General features: G+C 37.6%; 1 protein-coding gene across 3 annotated transcripts in view; it reads right to left on the bottom strand.

The window, feature by feature from the left end:
• Positions 1–17,272, bottom strand: part of MAN2A1 (mannosidase alpha class 2A member 1) — a 112,417-nt gene that overhangs the window by 78,607 nt on the left and 16,538 nt on the right. For all 3 annotated transcript variants that reach the window (XM_061378075.1, XM_061378074.1, XM_061378076.1), the window contains 5 exons: positions 11,639–11,783; positions 9,122–9,293; positions 7,367–7,494; positions 5,707–5,880; positions 3,190–3,376 (listed from right to left, as the gene is read on the bottom strand). In XM_061378075.1, the coding sequence (XP_061234059.1) occupies positions 3,190–3,376; positions 5,707–5,880; positions 7,367–7,494; positions 9,122–9,293; positions 11,639–11,783 (806 nt within the window). The remainder of the gene's footprint in view (positions 1–3,189; positions 3,377–5,706; positions 5,881–7,366; positions 7,495–9,121; positions 9,294–11,638; positions 11,784–17,272) is intronic.

The following is a 17,272-nucleotide window of genomic DNA, read 5'->3' as shown; positions in this document are numbered from 1 at the left end:
ATGTGGTCTACCTTGACTTCAGCAAAGCGTTTGACACGGTCTCCCACAGCATCCTTGCAGCTAAATTGAGGAAGTGTGGTCTGGATGATCGGGTAGTGAGGTGGACTGTGAACTGGCTGAAGGAGAGAAGCCAGAGAGTTGTAGTCTATGGGGCGGAGTCTAGTTGGAGGCCTCTATCTAGTGGAGTGCCTCAAGGGTCGGTACTGCGACCAGTATTATTTAATATATTCATCAACGATTTAGATGAGGGAATTGAGTGTACTATCAGCAAGTTTGCGGATGACACTAAGCTGGGAGGGGTGGCCGACACGCCAGAAGGCTGTGCTGCCATCCAGAGAGACCTGGACAGGCTGGAGGGTTCGGCGGGGAATAACTTGATGAAATATAACAAGGGAAAGTGTAGAGTCCTGCATCTGGGCAGGAACAACCCCAGGTTCCAGTATAGATTGGGGAACGACCTGTTAGAGAGCAGCATAGGGGAGAGGGACCTGGGGGCCTAGTGGACGACAGGATGACCATGAGCCGAGACTGTGCCCTTGTGGCCAAGAAGGCCAATGGCATCCTGGGGTGTATCAGAAGGGGGGTGATTAGTAGGTCGAGAGAGGTTCTCCTTCCCCTCTACTCAGCCCTGGTGAGACCTCATCTGGAATATTGTGTCCAGTTCTGGGCCCCTCAGTTTAAGAAGGACAGGGACCTGCTGGAGAGAGTCCAGCGCAGGGCAACTAAGATCATTAAGGGAGTGGAGCATCTCCCTTATGAGGAGAGGCTGAGGGAGCTGGGTCTCTATAGTTTGGAGAAGAGGAGATTGAGGGGTGACCTTATTAGTGTATATAAATATATAAAGGGGGAGTGTCACGAGGATGGAGCCAGGCTCTTCTCAGTGGCAAACAATGAAAGGACAAGGGGAAATGGGTATAAATTGGAACACAAGAGGTTCCACTTAAACCTGAGAAGAAACTTCTTCTCAGTGAGGGTGACGGAACACTGGAACAGGCTGCCCAGGGAGGTTGTGGAATCTCCTTCTTTGGAGACATTCAAAGCCCACCTGGACACGTTCCTGTGTAACCTTATCTAGGTGTTCCTCCTCCGGCAGGGGGATTGGACTAGATGATCTTTTGAGGTCCCTTTCAATCTCTAACATACTGTGATACTGTGATACTGTGATAAGGATGAAGCTACAAACCAAGGCAAGTGCAACAGCGTTATTTAGAGCCTAAGCAGTTACAAAATGTAATTAAACAAGTACAGGCTTTCAATTAGGCTGCTGTTCCATTCCTTCCTGCCATTCGCAACCAAAGTGGTAAGGCAATGACAAATCCAACAGCTACTAGTCTTAAATTTTTAATTCAATCTCGTTTCAAGATATTTATATATAGGGCCGTAACAGTATTGAAATCAAAAGCAACCGTCCCAGCTGAGTATTCAGGATCTCTTTCAATTATTTTGTTGCAGCTTTTGCATTGAAGAAAGGTTAGTGATCTAACCTTGCCTCTAAATTGCTTGTGTGTATTTAATGTTTTTTTCAGATCCATTTAGTGTAGATCTGTATTTTTCCAGTCTTAAAAACCCAACCACTCAAAGACAAGAGAGATTAGTTAAGTGTGCTACCAACTTTTAACCTTGGAAAGCTTACAATGTAAAGAGAGGTCTTCTGAATCTCATACATCTCATCATAACAAGTGTAAAACTTGTGACGTTACAAAGGTCAGATCAGAATTTTCAATTACTTATAATATCCCAACTTTTTGTAAAAGATAAGCAGCGTTTTTAGCATTTTCCAGCAAAACACTAATTCCTGTTTTAGTGGACCTATTTTAAACTACACTCTCAAAGTACAGCTCCTGTGCTCCTTCCAGTGTTGCAAATGTACATAATCCAGGCTCCCATCTCGAAAACTATGCATAAGTTGTACTTCTTCCCTATGTATCATCCAACACACTGCTGTTAGACACCGAAATTATTTTTATCTACCTAAAGTTCATGCAAAAGAATTAAGTTTCAGAGCCTAGATTGAGAAGATGATCTCTTCAACTTGATCATACGTTCACTATATAATTACCTCATTTCTCTTATTCTTTGAATGCTGCATGACATGATGAAAGAACCCTTCTCCTTTGTTTTTTTTTTTTTTTTACAAGGTCTAATTTAGATCGTTACACAAAGGTTGCATCTTGGAAGTGCAAGCATCTTGAGAGGGCAAGGGGATTTATTCCTTCCCTTGGAAGGGATAAATTACGAACTAACTAAAAACCAAAACATTAAAAAGCATTCTGAGCAGGCTCTTTACAGGCTTTATGTTCCAGATATTTGTTAAACAAGCTGTTACTGTTCTACAAATATTTTTTCTCACCTAATTGGGATACATATATAAGATCTTCCTTTTTACAATTTTGATTTGAACACAAGAGCTTTCCTTCCCTTTTGACGAGCACTGGGTGTGTCATAATAATTCTTCTATCAGCTCTACTGCTCTCCTGTCACCTTCATTCTTATACTTTCAAAGAAAATTACTTTTCCTATAATCATTCCAAATGTCTACCTTAAAATATGACAATTGTGATGGATTCTATTTTATTTAGGTTTTACCTTTAATAAAATTTGTAATTGGATTTTACTGACAAAGTGAAGTTTTCCAGATGCTTGGCAAAATTCATCTTCAGAAAAAAGAACACGCACTTAACATGTAGCAACCCATGAATCATTGTTATATCACCACTTCAAAACTTAATCATCAAGACTAGAAGCAAAAAGTCACCCTGCTACCCTTAATACATTTGTTATACACAGCAAGTTGTAACAATTGTTAACACCTACCTAAATTTGTAATTCTTGAACTTGGGGATGGTTTGAAGGTGTTAAGATAGTAACAGGACTATAGAATAAAACCTGTTTCTGGAAAGAAGACTTTACCAGTTCTATCTTTATTATTATTTTTTTCCTTTTTCCCTCCTCCCAAACTGGAAAAGTAGTTCTATAAAAATGTAAACCTGAACTTACAACCTACCTTCAAATTTCACTGTCAGTCATGTTCTGAATTTATGAGTAAACACTAGATGAAGTATTATTTTCCAACAAGAAGTTTATTTCAAAAACTGTATACGTTCACCAAGCTATGCTAGATACGATCTTTGACCAGTATGATTTTTTTTTTTTTAAGGCATTCTTTCACAGAACACGTAAAAATTATACCTGTGTTGAACATTTCCAGCATGAATGGCTTCTGGCGGAACTCGCCATGGGCAGCTTACTCTTCCTCCAGGAAGACGTTTGAAATCAAACTGGCAGCAGAGTTTCGGATCTGGACCACAAGTATGAGGAATATCATAGCTATAGAAAGGCATCATATGACAAAGGATATCTGTACTTGATCCTAAATCTGGAATGAAATACATAGAACACACCGTTACAATAAACCCTCTCAGATTTGCCAGAACTTAATCAGTTCCATCTTAATCAGTTGTTATCAGTTCTTAATTCAAGAATTGTATTGAAAAAGCAAAGACAATTCCTTGCTTTGAATATCCATAGATGGAGTCTACCTTTGTATGCACCTTACATACAGAGAAGCTAAAAACAGAGATACAACCAAGACTGTAATGTTCTAATCAAGCACTAGCTGTTTGTGGAAGATAGGAACATAATGTTACATGGTTTGGCTTGTTTTGTTTTTTTTAACTACATAGATAAATCTCTTTATTTCCATAATTTTAGAGCTGAACAAAACTTGGGGTGCATCAAAACCAATTAAAAAAAAAAACAAACAAAAAACAAAGCCTAAATCAAAAACAAATCAACCTGCTGTCATTATCTCATTAGCACATTTAAATTAGTTTGGTTTATCAATATCTTAATTTCTTGCACACATAACTTTCAAAGCACTATTCTATGTTCTTGTAGATAAGATTGTGTGTGCTTGCACACAGAATTGCATAGAGATCTATACACTTCTGAGACCATCTTTGCAACCCTAACTTTTCCATCCCGTCAGACCATTCCATAAAGTTTAACCCACCAGAAGCAGAGCTGTACACACACTTTGTCAAGTCTCACAAGGCCTTTCAAAATTTAACTTTAAAGAGAACCTTAAGTCCCCAAAGAGCTTAAGAGAACCTGAAGTTCACTCATCTGGTAAAACCACAAAAAGCTGATTATCTATTTTCAGCATTAGTAACTTAATTTTATGCTGAAAAATTTGATGAATGTTGTAGGATATGCCATGGAACCCAACTCCTATGTCAACATATGAAAATACTCCCCAAAATCTTAACAGCATAAGTATTTACAGTTCCAACACAAGGCTTGTTTTAAAACTCCTATTTCACTACCACTTATTACTACAAAGGTAATATTCCATAAATACATGCATTTACTTTTCAACTACAGGAGTTCTCTATCTCAGGTACTATGTTTACATATTATGCCAGATGCATATGCAGTAATTTTTGATCCATTTTGAAAAGCCTTCTTGTGAAGGATAAACACAGGACCATATCACATGTGATTTGCTTATGCAACTAAACAGTGCATAATAACCACTGTGTGGCATACACCAATGTTCAAAGAAAAATCTCTGAAGTGTCAGTATCTGGGAAATTCTTTCACAGTGCTATGCTCTCCTCAATTTTACTCGTACAGCAGATTGCTTTCTCTGAATATCCTTCTTTCAACAACTTCTGTTTAAGAACACAGAGGAACTAAAAGTTTCGAAATCACCATCACCTTTCAAGAGGAAGTACTAAATACATTTGTTCAACCCTATATTAATAAAACAGTGACATATTATCTTACTTTTAAAAAACAGAAACACTAAAACCTCAACTACACACATTCATCATACACCTTTCTGGAAGGTTAGCACAGTACAAAGCAAATCAAATTGTTCATATTGAAAAGTATACTCATTACAGACACATCAGTTTACTAAAGTATAATCGCATTACCTAAAAAAAAACTTCATACTGCATAAATAAAAGTAAAAAGTAAACTATATTTATTCTAAGAATAAGGTTTTAGATTAAAATTTCATTGCAAATTAAAATGGTGGCATGTTTTTTTATCTATTTTTTCTGACTAAAGATAACCTACAAATTTCAAGTCCACAAAAACCTACTGTCAATAATGGAAGTTACTCATCACACCAGCTGAGGAAAACTGGTTTCTTGAATGATTTTTTTTTCTTAGTAAGAACGTAACACAGATCCCTTGATCTTCAAATATTCACTTTTAGGTTTTTTTCTTCCTCTCTCCAACAGAAATGTCCCTTCTCCTCCACTTTACTTCCACATAATAAGAGGATTAAAACAAAGAAGTGAGAAAAGGCACAAGAATATCCCACCTCATTCACTTTTTCCTATATACTTGCAAAAAAATAAGGGAGAAGGAAGCTAAAGAGAAAAGCACAAATGAAAGTGACGAGATAGGAAGATCAGAGGAATAATGGCAATAATACAGTTTTTATATTTAACCTCATTCCTAACACAGTCACATTCCCTGATATTAAAAAAAAAACCAACCAAACCCCAAAAGTTAACCTACAGGAAATTTTTTTCCAAAACTGCAAATTGAAATTTTTCAAGTCTAGACTAACTTCTCTAAATGAGGTGTTCTGTAAAGATTTAAAAGATTTCCATATATTTATTCAAGTTCTCACTATATTTTACCTGTGTGAAATAGCAAAATAAATTGACATAAAGGACAAAAACATACCCCAGTTCTGTCTCCAAAAAAATTCTAGTGTCTTCTGTGTTGCAAAATATTTTTTAATTGAGTAATGAACTCTCTGTATAAGCATATTGGAAAATCCTGTGCGTTTCAGAAGGTAGGCCATAGTTGGTGAATGCCCAAAAGGATCAACTGCCCAACCAGACTTCGGTTTTACTCCTGTTGACAAAAGAAAAAAGTAAAAAGGGAATAAAGTTTTGGGTTTCAGTCAAAGAAAGCTGTATCAAGAGCACTAAAAATAAAATTTCCAAGAAGATAAATTAAAATATACAGGTAAGTATTGCCTCCTGCAGAACACACCCTTGTAATCAACAAGCTTGTAATCAACAAGCTAGAAGTAAACAGATAAATAATTAATAACCAGAAAAGAAATCAAATGTCTTCAAGGAAAGGCATTCTGTTTAACTACATAAAAAACCTGAGATAGCACTCTGCATTGTTACAAAATTTCAACTGTGTCTAAAACATCTTTAAATGGAATGGTAATGAAACATCTAACTTTTTTACTTTCAGTAGTTTACACGTTACAAGAAAGCTGAAAAAAAATTAATGCATGGAGATGGATCGATGATGTTGAATTTTCACTGTAATTTAAATAACGTTAACCTTTGTCGACTTTAGAACTAACTTTTCTTATTTATTTGGTTGACAATCATTAGAATCATGTTGACTAATACAATATTTTTACTGAACTTCATACTACCAAATAAAGACAATCAACTCATGTTTAACTGATTCTTCAACATAGTTCTCAAAACACACTTTTACTGTCCTACAAAAAACAACAAAAACAAACAAACAAAACCCAGAAACCATTCAAAATCCAGTAGTGACGCATTACCCTTTTATTAGGCCTTCCCTTCCCCCGTTTCTTAATTATGACGATTATGGGAATTGCAATTTATGGAAAACCTAATGAACAGCTTTTCAAAATAATCTGAGATAACTAGATGAAGTGATGTTAACATTATTAAAATCACTGTACAAATATTTTCTATGTAAATGGATTATCTCTACTTATAGAACATTATCTCTACAAACAACCAAACAAATAACACCCTCCCAAAGCTATCAAAACAGTTCAGCCAACGTTACTGCAGTCACTAATTCCTCAAAGTTTCAAAAGTGAATGAGTCTGCCTTTTTTATTTTGAAATATAATAATTATAACATTATAATGGGTTTGAGTTTTAGAACTACTACTACTAAACTTCATTTTTATTTTTTGAAAGCCTTATATAAGCAAACGTAATGAATGCACAGCTCTGCAGAACAGATCTAAACACATGAAGGGAACATAAATTAAGTCATTTTAAGGCTTTTTCATGAGTTTCAAAAGACAGAAATGGCAACTGGCAACTGCTATATTTTATTATGCTAATATATTATGCACATCTTTCATTGACCAAGACAAAGTATTACCACATAAAATTGTTTAAATATGCTTCATTGAGGAACTATCTGCAAACAGTAACTGCAAATACTAGACTCAATTCTATAGCTTCCAGTAAGCAGTCTGATTTAATGTTTCAGGAAAGCAGAGTAGAAAGAGCCTTATAAGCACCTCAGAAATAAAAAAAAAACACCCTCATTTTCTAATTGACTCGCTGTATTAACCCGGTCAAATTCTACATCAAGTTACATACCAAGGTTCTTTTCTAGCCATTGATGTCCTTCTATCAGCTGGTCAATTAAAGCAAAATAATGAGCAGAGGCTTCATCAGGCATGACCCATCCTCCTGTTACTATTTCAAACTGTCCATCTTTTAGTAACCTAAAAAATACATAAACTGTGTTCAGAATCTAGCATATGAAAAATACTCCTAAAAATCTATTTCTGAATACCCAATAGGCATTTTCAGAGACACAGCGCCAAAATCTCCATCACTTTTGCTAGTTTCATCACTGGACTACATTTGTTTAATCAAACAGGGAAAGACTGAAGAGATGAACAGTGAAATTTTTAATGCCTCTATGCAATGCAAACTACGAGCTCTCCTGCATATGCTGTGATATTTTATTTTTTTTAACCATAAAGAAAGCTGTTTCCTGCACAGATTACAAAAACAACTGTATGTGCCACAGTACTGAAGGCCAGCTGAGCAAGGTAACTAGACACTGCACGCTTCAAGCACTACTAGTATCTCCCATATCTGATCTACAATTTTTATTGTTTTAGGGAGCCGGCAGAGCTTTGAAGTTTATTTCATCTATAGATCCTTCGTAGTATCTCACTCATTAGAATGCCTTCTTGAAAAAGACGACAGGATAATCCTTCCATAATGCTTCCAGCATCAGGTGCTCCCTACAATTAAATATGTAATTCCAACACTTATGCATTAGCATACAAATGTTTAATGAATTCAAGAAAGAAATACAGTAAGCTTATCAAAGTTCAGTCACATTACAGATAATACCTATGAGAGTAATGAACAACATACAGCAAAAATAATTTCTAGAGCAGCTTCACTCGAGTCTTAACAGCAGTTTAACCACTACCTGATTCCTCTGAAGAAAGCATGCAGCTCCCTAGTGACTATCATTTACTGTTTGTTGTGTTCCAAGAGTTCATTTTAGTCTCAAAAAACAACAGCTGTGCTATAACACTCATGCATTGTACGTACATTTTAAAACAAATAGTTTTCTATGTCATACCTAAGATTTCCAGCATTACCTAACCTTTGCAGCCATTAGGCTCTCACAGCTTGAATGTATACTACAACCTATGCACCTTAAAGAGGAGCATGAAAAGAAGGTCATCACAATCACAGAAGTACCACCACCCCCTAGCAAAAAAAAAAAAAAAAAAAAAATCTACCAGCTTTTTGAAAACCTCAAACTAGATCCTTACTTCAAGTTCAACCAACCAGCATGCTTTCTTGTCTCAAAGTCTAAGCAAGCCTTTTTCTTCTATATATCTTCACTTGTGATTTTAGAAAGAACTAAGAGCAAGGGTGCAGAGTAAGTACTGGTTCACAATTTAAGCAGCAGCAAGCTTATAAAAAATACACATATTTAAAAACAAAAATCTCATAATTGTGTCGTAACTGAAGAAAAAAATGCCAAATGGAAATATTTAATATGAAAGACTATTTTACTCCATTACCAACACTTAAACATGAGTTCAAATAAAGTTTATAATCACAACTCCATTACAATTTGAATGACATCTTCACAGTTGTACATGGAAACTCTCTAGTAATATTTTTTTCCCAGCAACTCAGGAATTTGGCTTCACTTCTCTAAACGGAATTTCATTTTGTAACTGGAAAAAAGTGAACCCAAAAAATCAGAATTTGAGTAGTGAATTGTCCTAGCAATTCTGCATTACAACAAGTGAAACCTCAACAGTGTCTCAGAACATGCCACATGGAAGATAATAAATAGTTCAGTATTCAAACCTTTTAACGGCATCCCTTTTTTGGCTATCTATTCCTTCCCACCATTTTGAAAAGTAAGAAATCTCAGACCACATAAATTTCCTTCGGTTGTCTTCTTGCAGTTTTATAACCATATTATTTAAGATATGCTGTGTCTGATCTCTGAAGTAATCATCAAAAGTCTTCAGCCAACCTAAGAAAAACAAAATAAGAAATTCAAGTATCTTTCAACAGTCTTAGCCTGTCTTCTTCATTACCAAAGCAGTATCAAGTCAGGAGACTTCTGTGATAACACTTTTTGTAACACCAACCAATAACCAGCCTCACACAAGCACCTTTGGAGATGGAACAGTTTACATTTACCAGGATTGTATCTCAGTTGAACTCTACTTGGTTAACAACTGAAGAGTCTGAACAAGCTTGAAGATATGCAGACTGTATGCATCAGGAGATGCAGCTTTCTTATGTTATTGCTGCTGGTGGAAGGACATATCTAATTTTACAGTAAAGGCATGAAACAGATATTAAGGTGGAAGACTTTAGGAACCAAAACTAGACACCAATAAGAAATGCATCTGTCAAATGTGAAATAACACCACCATTAATACTTTGGGCAAGGTCTTGGAAATAACCTAAGCAGGAAAAAAGTTGCAACAGGAAGATCAGAGACGGCTCTTGTAACTTCAGATTTCTTCAAATTTTATTATTGAAGGTGCAGCCACAGAGGTTTCTTTCAGCAAAGTGGGAGAACAAGCACCTTACTATAGATTTAATGACTGACACTCCCTCAAGATAGATTCTGAGTACTAGTAAAAATCTGCCTCTGAAGCTAAGTTCATTATGGGTCACAACCCTATGTTTGGAAAAGATCCAGAACAGTCCTGGAAAGGACAAAATAGAAATCAAGTGAACCAACAGGTATCATTCAAATGTAAAATTAAGCAACAGACAGACACATTGCAAACACACTTCCTGGGGAAGTACAATATTCCTACTGGGAAAGTAAAGGAAATTCCATGATTTATAACATAAAGTTAAATGGGAAAAGGTTGTAGAGGTTACCTATTGTTGTAAAGCAGTATCTATGCTTCATTTGTCTTAGGAGTTTAATAATTCTGGTGACTCAGAACTTTTGTTGGACAGGGTGGTAGGGTACCGGGGTTTGGCCATTTGTGTTTTTTTTTTCAGGGGGGAAAGACTTTTCTGGGGGGTATGTTTTTTTTCATTTGGGGCTGCTATTTTTTGCTTCTTTTGTGGTTGGGGGTGCTTGGGTATTTTATTTGTTTGTTTGGGGGTTATATTTGTTTAGGGAGTTTGGGGTGGGATTTTTGTTGTTTGGCTGTGTTTTTTAAGCACTGACCAAGAACCCAAAGTGATAGAAAAATGTTATAGAGAGGATGTCAGCAGAAAGAAGGGAGAGAGGTAAACTCCATACCTCTTTCTAGTAAGAACCAAGAGATCTGTAAGTTCTGTACATTCTTTAGGATGGTTTCAGATTAATGAAATGACTGTACAGAGTACATATTTCTAAGAAAGTTTTCAGAAGAACAACCAGAGTGTAAATAAATGGACAGGTTTAAAGACGGTTCTAAAAAAAAGGCAGATCAAAGTTTGTGGTCTGATTTTTTTTCCTCCAAGTATTATTACTGTGTTCATATTTTGTTGCTTTAGCTGTCACAACGGGTCAATACACTCAATTCATATTCCAGAGACTGTTTTCTTCGAAGACTTTACATAAATGGAATAAGTCACTTATGTCCAAACTACCGTATCTTACTTCACTCAGAGCCACAGTACTTCAAAGAACAAATTAAATTGTTAGTGAGATACACAGCAGTAAAGTTTAAAGTCACTCAAATTGTGGCTTTCTACAGTAACAAGCAGCTTCACTAGCTTCTCCGGGTCAGTGTACTATAAAGGAGTATACTATAGTAGCATGATTCACTGCTTTTTGGCATATTTTACAGTCATTTCAAAATAAAGTGACACTTCTCCGTTTTATTTATTACACAGTAAACCACCACTTGGGAGGAAAAAGCAAATTATGTAAGCAAACCTAGGTTTCAGTTTAAATCCAAACTTCATATTATCTCACTGTATGTTGGGGGCAGGGGCATGTACAAAACAGTAAAGAAAGCATTTCAGCCAAAACCCTCACATCTTCCAAAAAGCACATCTCTTTAGCACAGGCTGCAGGTTAAATATCAATGACAGTCCAAAAAAGTTAAAATATGAACAGACCATATTTAATGTAGCATGCTGGGTTACCAGTAGGATGAACAATGAAAATCCCTAGTAGCTTCCAATATCAATACTGAAGTTCTACTCCAGTTAATAAATAAGTACATGTACAACTTTTATCGTAGCAGTTGTCACTTGAAGTCAATGGCACTTTAATTATAATCAACCGCCTTGCTAGATTTAATTTAACGTATTACATAGCATACTTAGAAAAAACATGAAATCTTAACAGAAATGGCAACATATTTTTAATTCAAAAGCCTCCAGATACCCAAATCAGTACAGTTAAAATATTACCTGGGTCATTATGTGAGTGAGGCACAACAAAAACCTGAAGTGGTTCACTGTCCCACTCATTTTCATTGTATGTGATATCGAATCCTTGTTTCCACACACCACCATCTGGATTATCGAAAGGAAGAATGTTGTAGACATCCAACATCTAACAAAAATTAAAAAAGAGTGAAAAGAATATAAAACACAAATTCACAAAAACGGTTCTGCTATTACAAACTAAAGCTGCTTTCACTAAAAATGGATCAGCTTGATCATTGCACAGGGAAAAGTGTCAAATAGAAAACTGTTGAATGAGAGCACATTTCAAGTCACAACTGTAACACCCAAGACACAGCTGGCAGGAAGAGGAGCATTTAGCAGGCCCTGTTCTTAGGATACTAAATTGATTAGATAAATGGTAGGAATAAAAGCTTTAAGTCACAAAAATTGTGATAGCTCACAATGGCACTAGGGCAGGAGGGTAGGGAGAGAATTATACAGAACAGCACAGTACAATAAATAAGGGAGTGAGAATGAAGTGGACAAGCTAAGCAAGCAGTAAGAAGAGATGAGAGAGATCGAGGCAAAAGTCAAATTCATAAAAGGAAACTAAAAGAAATGTTCAGAACTACAGCCAATTAATATAACAAAGCTCCTTATATATTTACTGTTGAACCAGTACACTAATTATACAGTGAGGACATATTTCACTTGTCAATGCAAGAAAGAAGGTCAGACGTAACTTTACAGTTACTTTAAGTTCCTATGAAATTTAGATACCACTAGACAGCTGCAAAGACAATCTTCTCATGTGAGTTCAGATCAATGTTTACATTCTCACTTTTCTTTCTCTTTTTTTCTTATTTTTTTTTCTTTTTTTAGTTCTTTTTTTGTAATGGTCTGATCTGCTTTTAGGAAAGAAGGCAAACTTTATGAACATGAACTATTATCTGGACAAGCCTTTTACTGGCACTACAGTTTGAAGAACTTACTTAAACTAAACTTCAGTTTAGGTATAAACCCATGTCAGAATACAACTGCACACCTGACAAACCTTCAATACACATTTCACCTTCACAGAAATAGCCTATAGGAGTCATTTACTATATGAACACCACAAGAGTTAAAATCTTCTAGTAGTAAGCTGGCTTCTGTCTTGCTAGCAAACTTCAGAAAAAATACAGATATCTGAAACAAATATATGACTCAAGAAGTAAAAACCTTGTGATGGGTTGTCCTTGACTGGCTACAAAACCCCCAATCAGCTGCTCTCTCTCCCTCAACAGGACAGGGGGAGAAATAAGACTAAAAGCTCACAGATCAAGATAAAGAAAGGAAGATCACTTACCAAGTACCATCGCAGACAAAACCCACCCAAATCTGGGAACATTAAATTAATTTACTGTCAATTAAACCAGAGTTGGATAGTGAGAAACAAAGACAAAAATAAAACACCTTTTCCCCACCCCTTTGGTAGGCCAGTTCAACTTCACTCCTTTGTTCCCAACTTCTCTATGTACCCCTACCCCAAATGGTGCAGGGGTATAGGGGTTGTGGTCTGTCCATAATGGTTCCTTGTCCACCACTCCACTTACATCCACAAAAAAAAAAAAAAAATTCCACACGAAAATAAAAATTACGTTAACACTGAAAAAGTGGAAATTTTACACAAACAACATTTAACTTCACCTCTTCTCCCTTCACCTCATTTCAACAACAAAAGAATCCCCACATTATTTAATTCTGACAATGTCCACTCTATGTTTTGCCCACTACCACTCTCAATTACTGTCCTGATCTCATTCCCCAAGCCAAGGTGAGACGCCATAAAGGACAACAGTGGGGTGACCCTGGCTGGGTTGGCATCTCGCAACCAAGCAAGATCAACCCACAAGAGGCCTTCATCTTAAAGACAGAAAAGAGGATTCAGTCATGTTACATGGGAATGCAAGCCCTGTAACCCAAGAAATAGTACAGCCTCAGCTGGGCCTACAATGTCCATACAGTAGATATCCATGGCCTGTACAAGATCTTATCGCAGCACTTCTTCACCACGACTGCTTCCATCTTTGGACAATAATGCTAAATAGAAAATACTTGAAGATATATGCATTCAGTATGCCCAGCTTGAAGGGACCAAGCAAGAGTTACACTGAAATCAGCCTAATACCATATTTTCTTGCTTTTCTAAAATTTTATTTTGAGGAACTGTATTTTTTCTGTGAAATGCAACCTTCTGAAGAAAATTAAGTTCATACTCTGTAAATTTGGCAGCTATCAATGATTGACCTTAAGACTGATAAACTCTTTTGACATTTCAACCATTAAAACATCTGTTTAGGGAGCAACAATTCATGGATGGAGCCTGAATTTCACAAGCAACTTTCTGCAGTCTGCAAGATATTAATTTTTACAGTCCATAACATATAATTTTTTCTCAAACACCTACTACCTTACAGTTATCTCAAACCATGCTCCCCCATGTTTCTGAGTTCAAGAGCTGGAAACTGCAATTCAGGAAACATCTTGGAATTTTAATCAAGAGTTGTCTGAAATAACTGGCTCAATGACCTAAGCCATCATTCCAGAGAGGTTTTCTGCCTGCCAGGTGCCCGGATCCAGGATATTGCAAAGAAAGTATCAAAGCTTGTCCAACTCACTGACTACTATCCCTTGTGCTTCCAGTGACACTTCCAGGGGCAACCCAGACTGCATTGAAAGTGACTACAGAGCTCTAGTGATAGTGATCAAGGTCGTGGAAGCCTACATGCTGCCCTCTTCAATCCCACCAGTGACAGGCAGGGGTATGAGAGGCAGACATTGATAGCATAGGTAAATAACTGGCCTTGGAGCTGGTGCTGGCAACAAGTTCTATGATCACGCACCAGTGTCTTCTTAGGAGAGATGGGATTCAACTCACTAAGTGAGGCAAAGGTATCAGGCCAAGATGGCTCACCTGTTAAGAAGAGCTTTTAGCTAGAAATAAAGGGAGGAGAAAAGAATTATCAGCAGCCCTTTGACAAAGTGATGGACAGGTGTCATGTGACATCAAAGGATTAAAAAATAGTAATAGTAATTAAAAAAAAAGATTAACAAAACAGGGCTTATTCAGGGTCACATCCATCATTTGCATTTAAGCAAGGAAGTGGCAACAAGGCACAATTACAGAGAAGTCACCCAAACCCCTTCTGGGAATCTCTGTCTCTCAGAAGAACACTAATGCACATATCCCAGAGACTAAACATGATGAGCTAGAGATCTGTGTGCAGTTGAAAGCCTATGATCTTGTCAGTATCATGAAGACATGAGGGGATAACTCTAATGACTGCACCGTTGCAATAGAGGGATACAAGGTCTCAAGCAAAGACAGGTGAGGAAGACAAGGAGCGAGAGTTGGCCTTTATGTAAAACAGCAGCTAGTGTGCCTGGAGCTCTGCCTGTGGATCTGAAGGGAGAAAGGGATAAAACCAAGCTTCCTAGAGGTAAGCAGAGGGCAGCATGCCAACAGTTGATTAAGGATGTGCTGGCAAGGTCCTTCAGTCTGCCATCTCACTGGAATTAGGGGATGTAGATCCATGCAGCAGCAAAGGGTTATTCACGTGTTAGTAACCATGGAAGCATCTAAGAATGGTCATATGGGAATTAGGGACTCTGTTGCAGATTATCTTTAGTTTTACTGAGTATTTCTGTATTTTGTCTTTGATTGTGTCCTGGGTTCAGCAGTAGCAGTCATTTTTCTCCTTCTTAGCTGGTGCAGTGCTGTGGTTTTTACTTTCAGTCTGGGAACAACACTGATGATGTTTTTAGTTGTTGCTAAGTGATGTTTACTCTAACCAAGTTCTTTCTGAGTCTCATGATCTGCCAGGGAGGTGGGGAAGTCGGGAGGAACCAGACAGGACACCTGACCCAAACTAGCCAAAGAGGTATTCCATACCACAGCACATCATGCCCAGTATATAAACTGAGGGCAGTTACCCTGAGGGGCTAGATCACTTCTCAGGTCGGGCTGGCTATCAGTCAGTGGGTGGTGAGTGGTTGTATTCTCCTCCCTTGTTATTTCTCTTATCATTATTATTATTGGTGGTAGCAGTAGTGGTTTGTGTTATACCTTAGTTAATGGACTGTTCTTACCTCAACCCATGGGAGTTAAGATTCATTCAATTCTCCTCCCCATCCCTCCGGGAACAGGGGGAGGAAGAAGTGCAGGGAGTGAGCGAGTGGCTGCGTTGTTCTGAGTTACAGGCTGGGCTTGAACCATGACACTGTGAAATAGTTATCTATATGAACATCTTGATTTAAGAAGTTAGCACAGGTTGCTGTATTACTTGAAATTAGAAACTGTGTTGCCTGAACTCCCTGTTCCCTGTGAAATGCCAGCCTTAGTTCTTACTCTCTAGAGCATAACCAAAGCACCTAGGGTGTATTGTATATAGGATGAGTTATTTGACAACCTGGCAAGGTAGAAATCTAGCTGGCCAACTTGGCAAAAAAACCTACTTTAATGTGACCTGCAGTAAACTGCCTTCATTATGAAAGCCACACTCACAGATCAAGAAGACCCTTTCCCTGCACAAGCATAGCAGCAGAAAAGAATGACACTGCAGGTATTGTAACTGTATGTAAATCACTAACCAATCATTGTAACTCGGAGTGTACTATCTTGTAACTTTTGCGTATAAATGTAATGATGAAATTGGCACTGGGTGTGCCTGATTTGTGGAAATTCCACCAGGCATCCAGCGCTGCAATAAGGAAGTGCCTGCTTCTTAATACTACGTTGGTGTTAAGGAGTTCTATTCTCCCAACTTTTGGTGACAGTTTTCCCCCAAAAAGGGGATAGGATCAATAGCCCAACTGAAGTGGAATAACATGAATAACATGCAAAATATTCTGTAAGCAGCTGGGAGAAGTCTCACAATCACTAGACTTTGCTCTAACAGAGGAATTCACCTTACCAGATGTCTGCTGGACATACAATACCGGAGAGAGGAAAAAGTCTAAGAGGTTCCTGGAATGTGTGGAATAACATCCTTACACACCTGGTGAGTAAACCAATCAAGGAAGATGTCCCAGTGGACCTGTTGTTTTTAAACACAGAAGGACTTGTTGGTGATGCAATGGTTGGCAGCTGTGTTGGGCATAGCAATGACAAAATGATAGTTTTCAACTCTTATCAAAGGAGGGGGCTCAGCAGAACTGCTACCCTGCACTTCCAAAGGGCAGACCTTGGCCTGGTTCGGAGACCAGTTGACAGAGTGCCTTGGGAGGCAGCCCTGAGGGTCAAAGGAGTCCAAGAAGGATGGACATTCTTCAAGAAGGAAATCTTGGAGGTGCAAGAGCAGGTCATGCCCATGTGCTCAAAGATGAACCAGTGGCGAAGGCCCCTGACCTGGCTGAACAGAGAGCTTTGGCTGGAACTCAAGAGAAACAGGAGAGTTTCTGACCTTTAGAATAAGGACAGGCAACTCGGGAGGACTACAGGGATGTCATGACGTTATGCAGGGAAGAAATCAGAAGAGTCAAAGCCTGACCGGAACTTAATTCGGCTACTGGCAGATTGTGAAAGACAAAAACTATATCTGTAACTATATTAGCAAGAGGAGGTAATGACAATCTCCAAAGTTTTTTGGATGCAGAGGGAAACATAGCGACAAA

The sequence above is a fragment of the Neopsephotus bourkii genome, unplaced genomic scaffold (assembly GCF_033783945.1).
Source record: "Neopsephotus bourkii isolate Nb327-2 ecotype Australia unplaced genomic scaffold, CSIRO-AGI_Nbou_v1 NB_1764, whole genome shotgun sequence".
Lineage (NCBI taxonomy): Eukaryota > Metazoa > Chordata > Aves > Psittaciformes > Psittacidae > Neopsephotus > Neopsephotus bourkii.
Note: the sequence above shows the minus strand (reverse complement) of the source record. Positions and strands in the feature narration are given on the sequence as shown.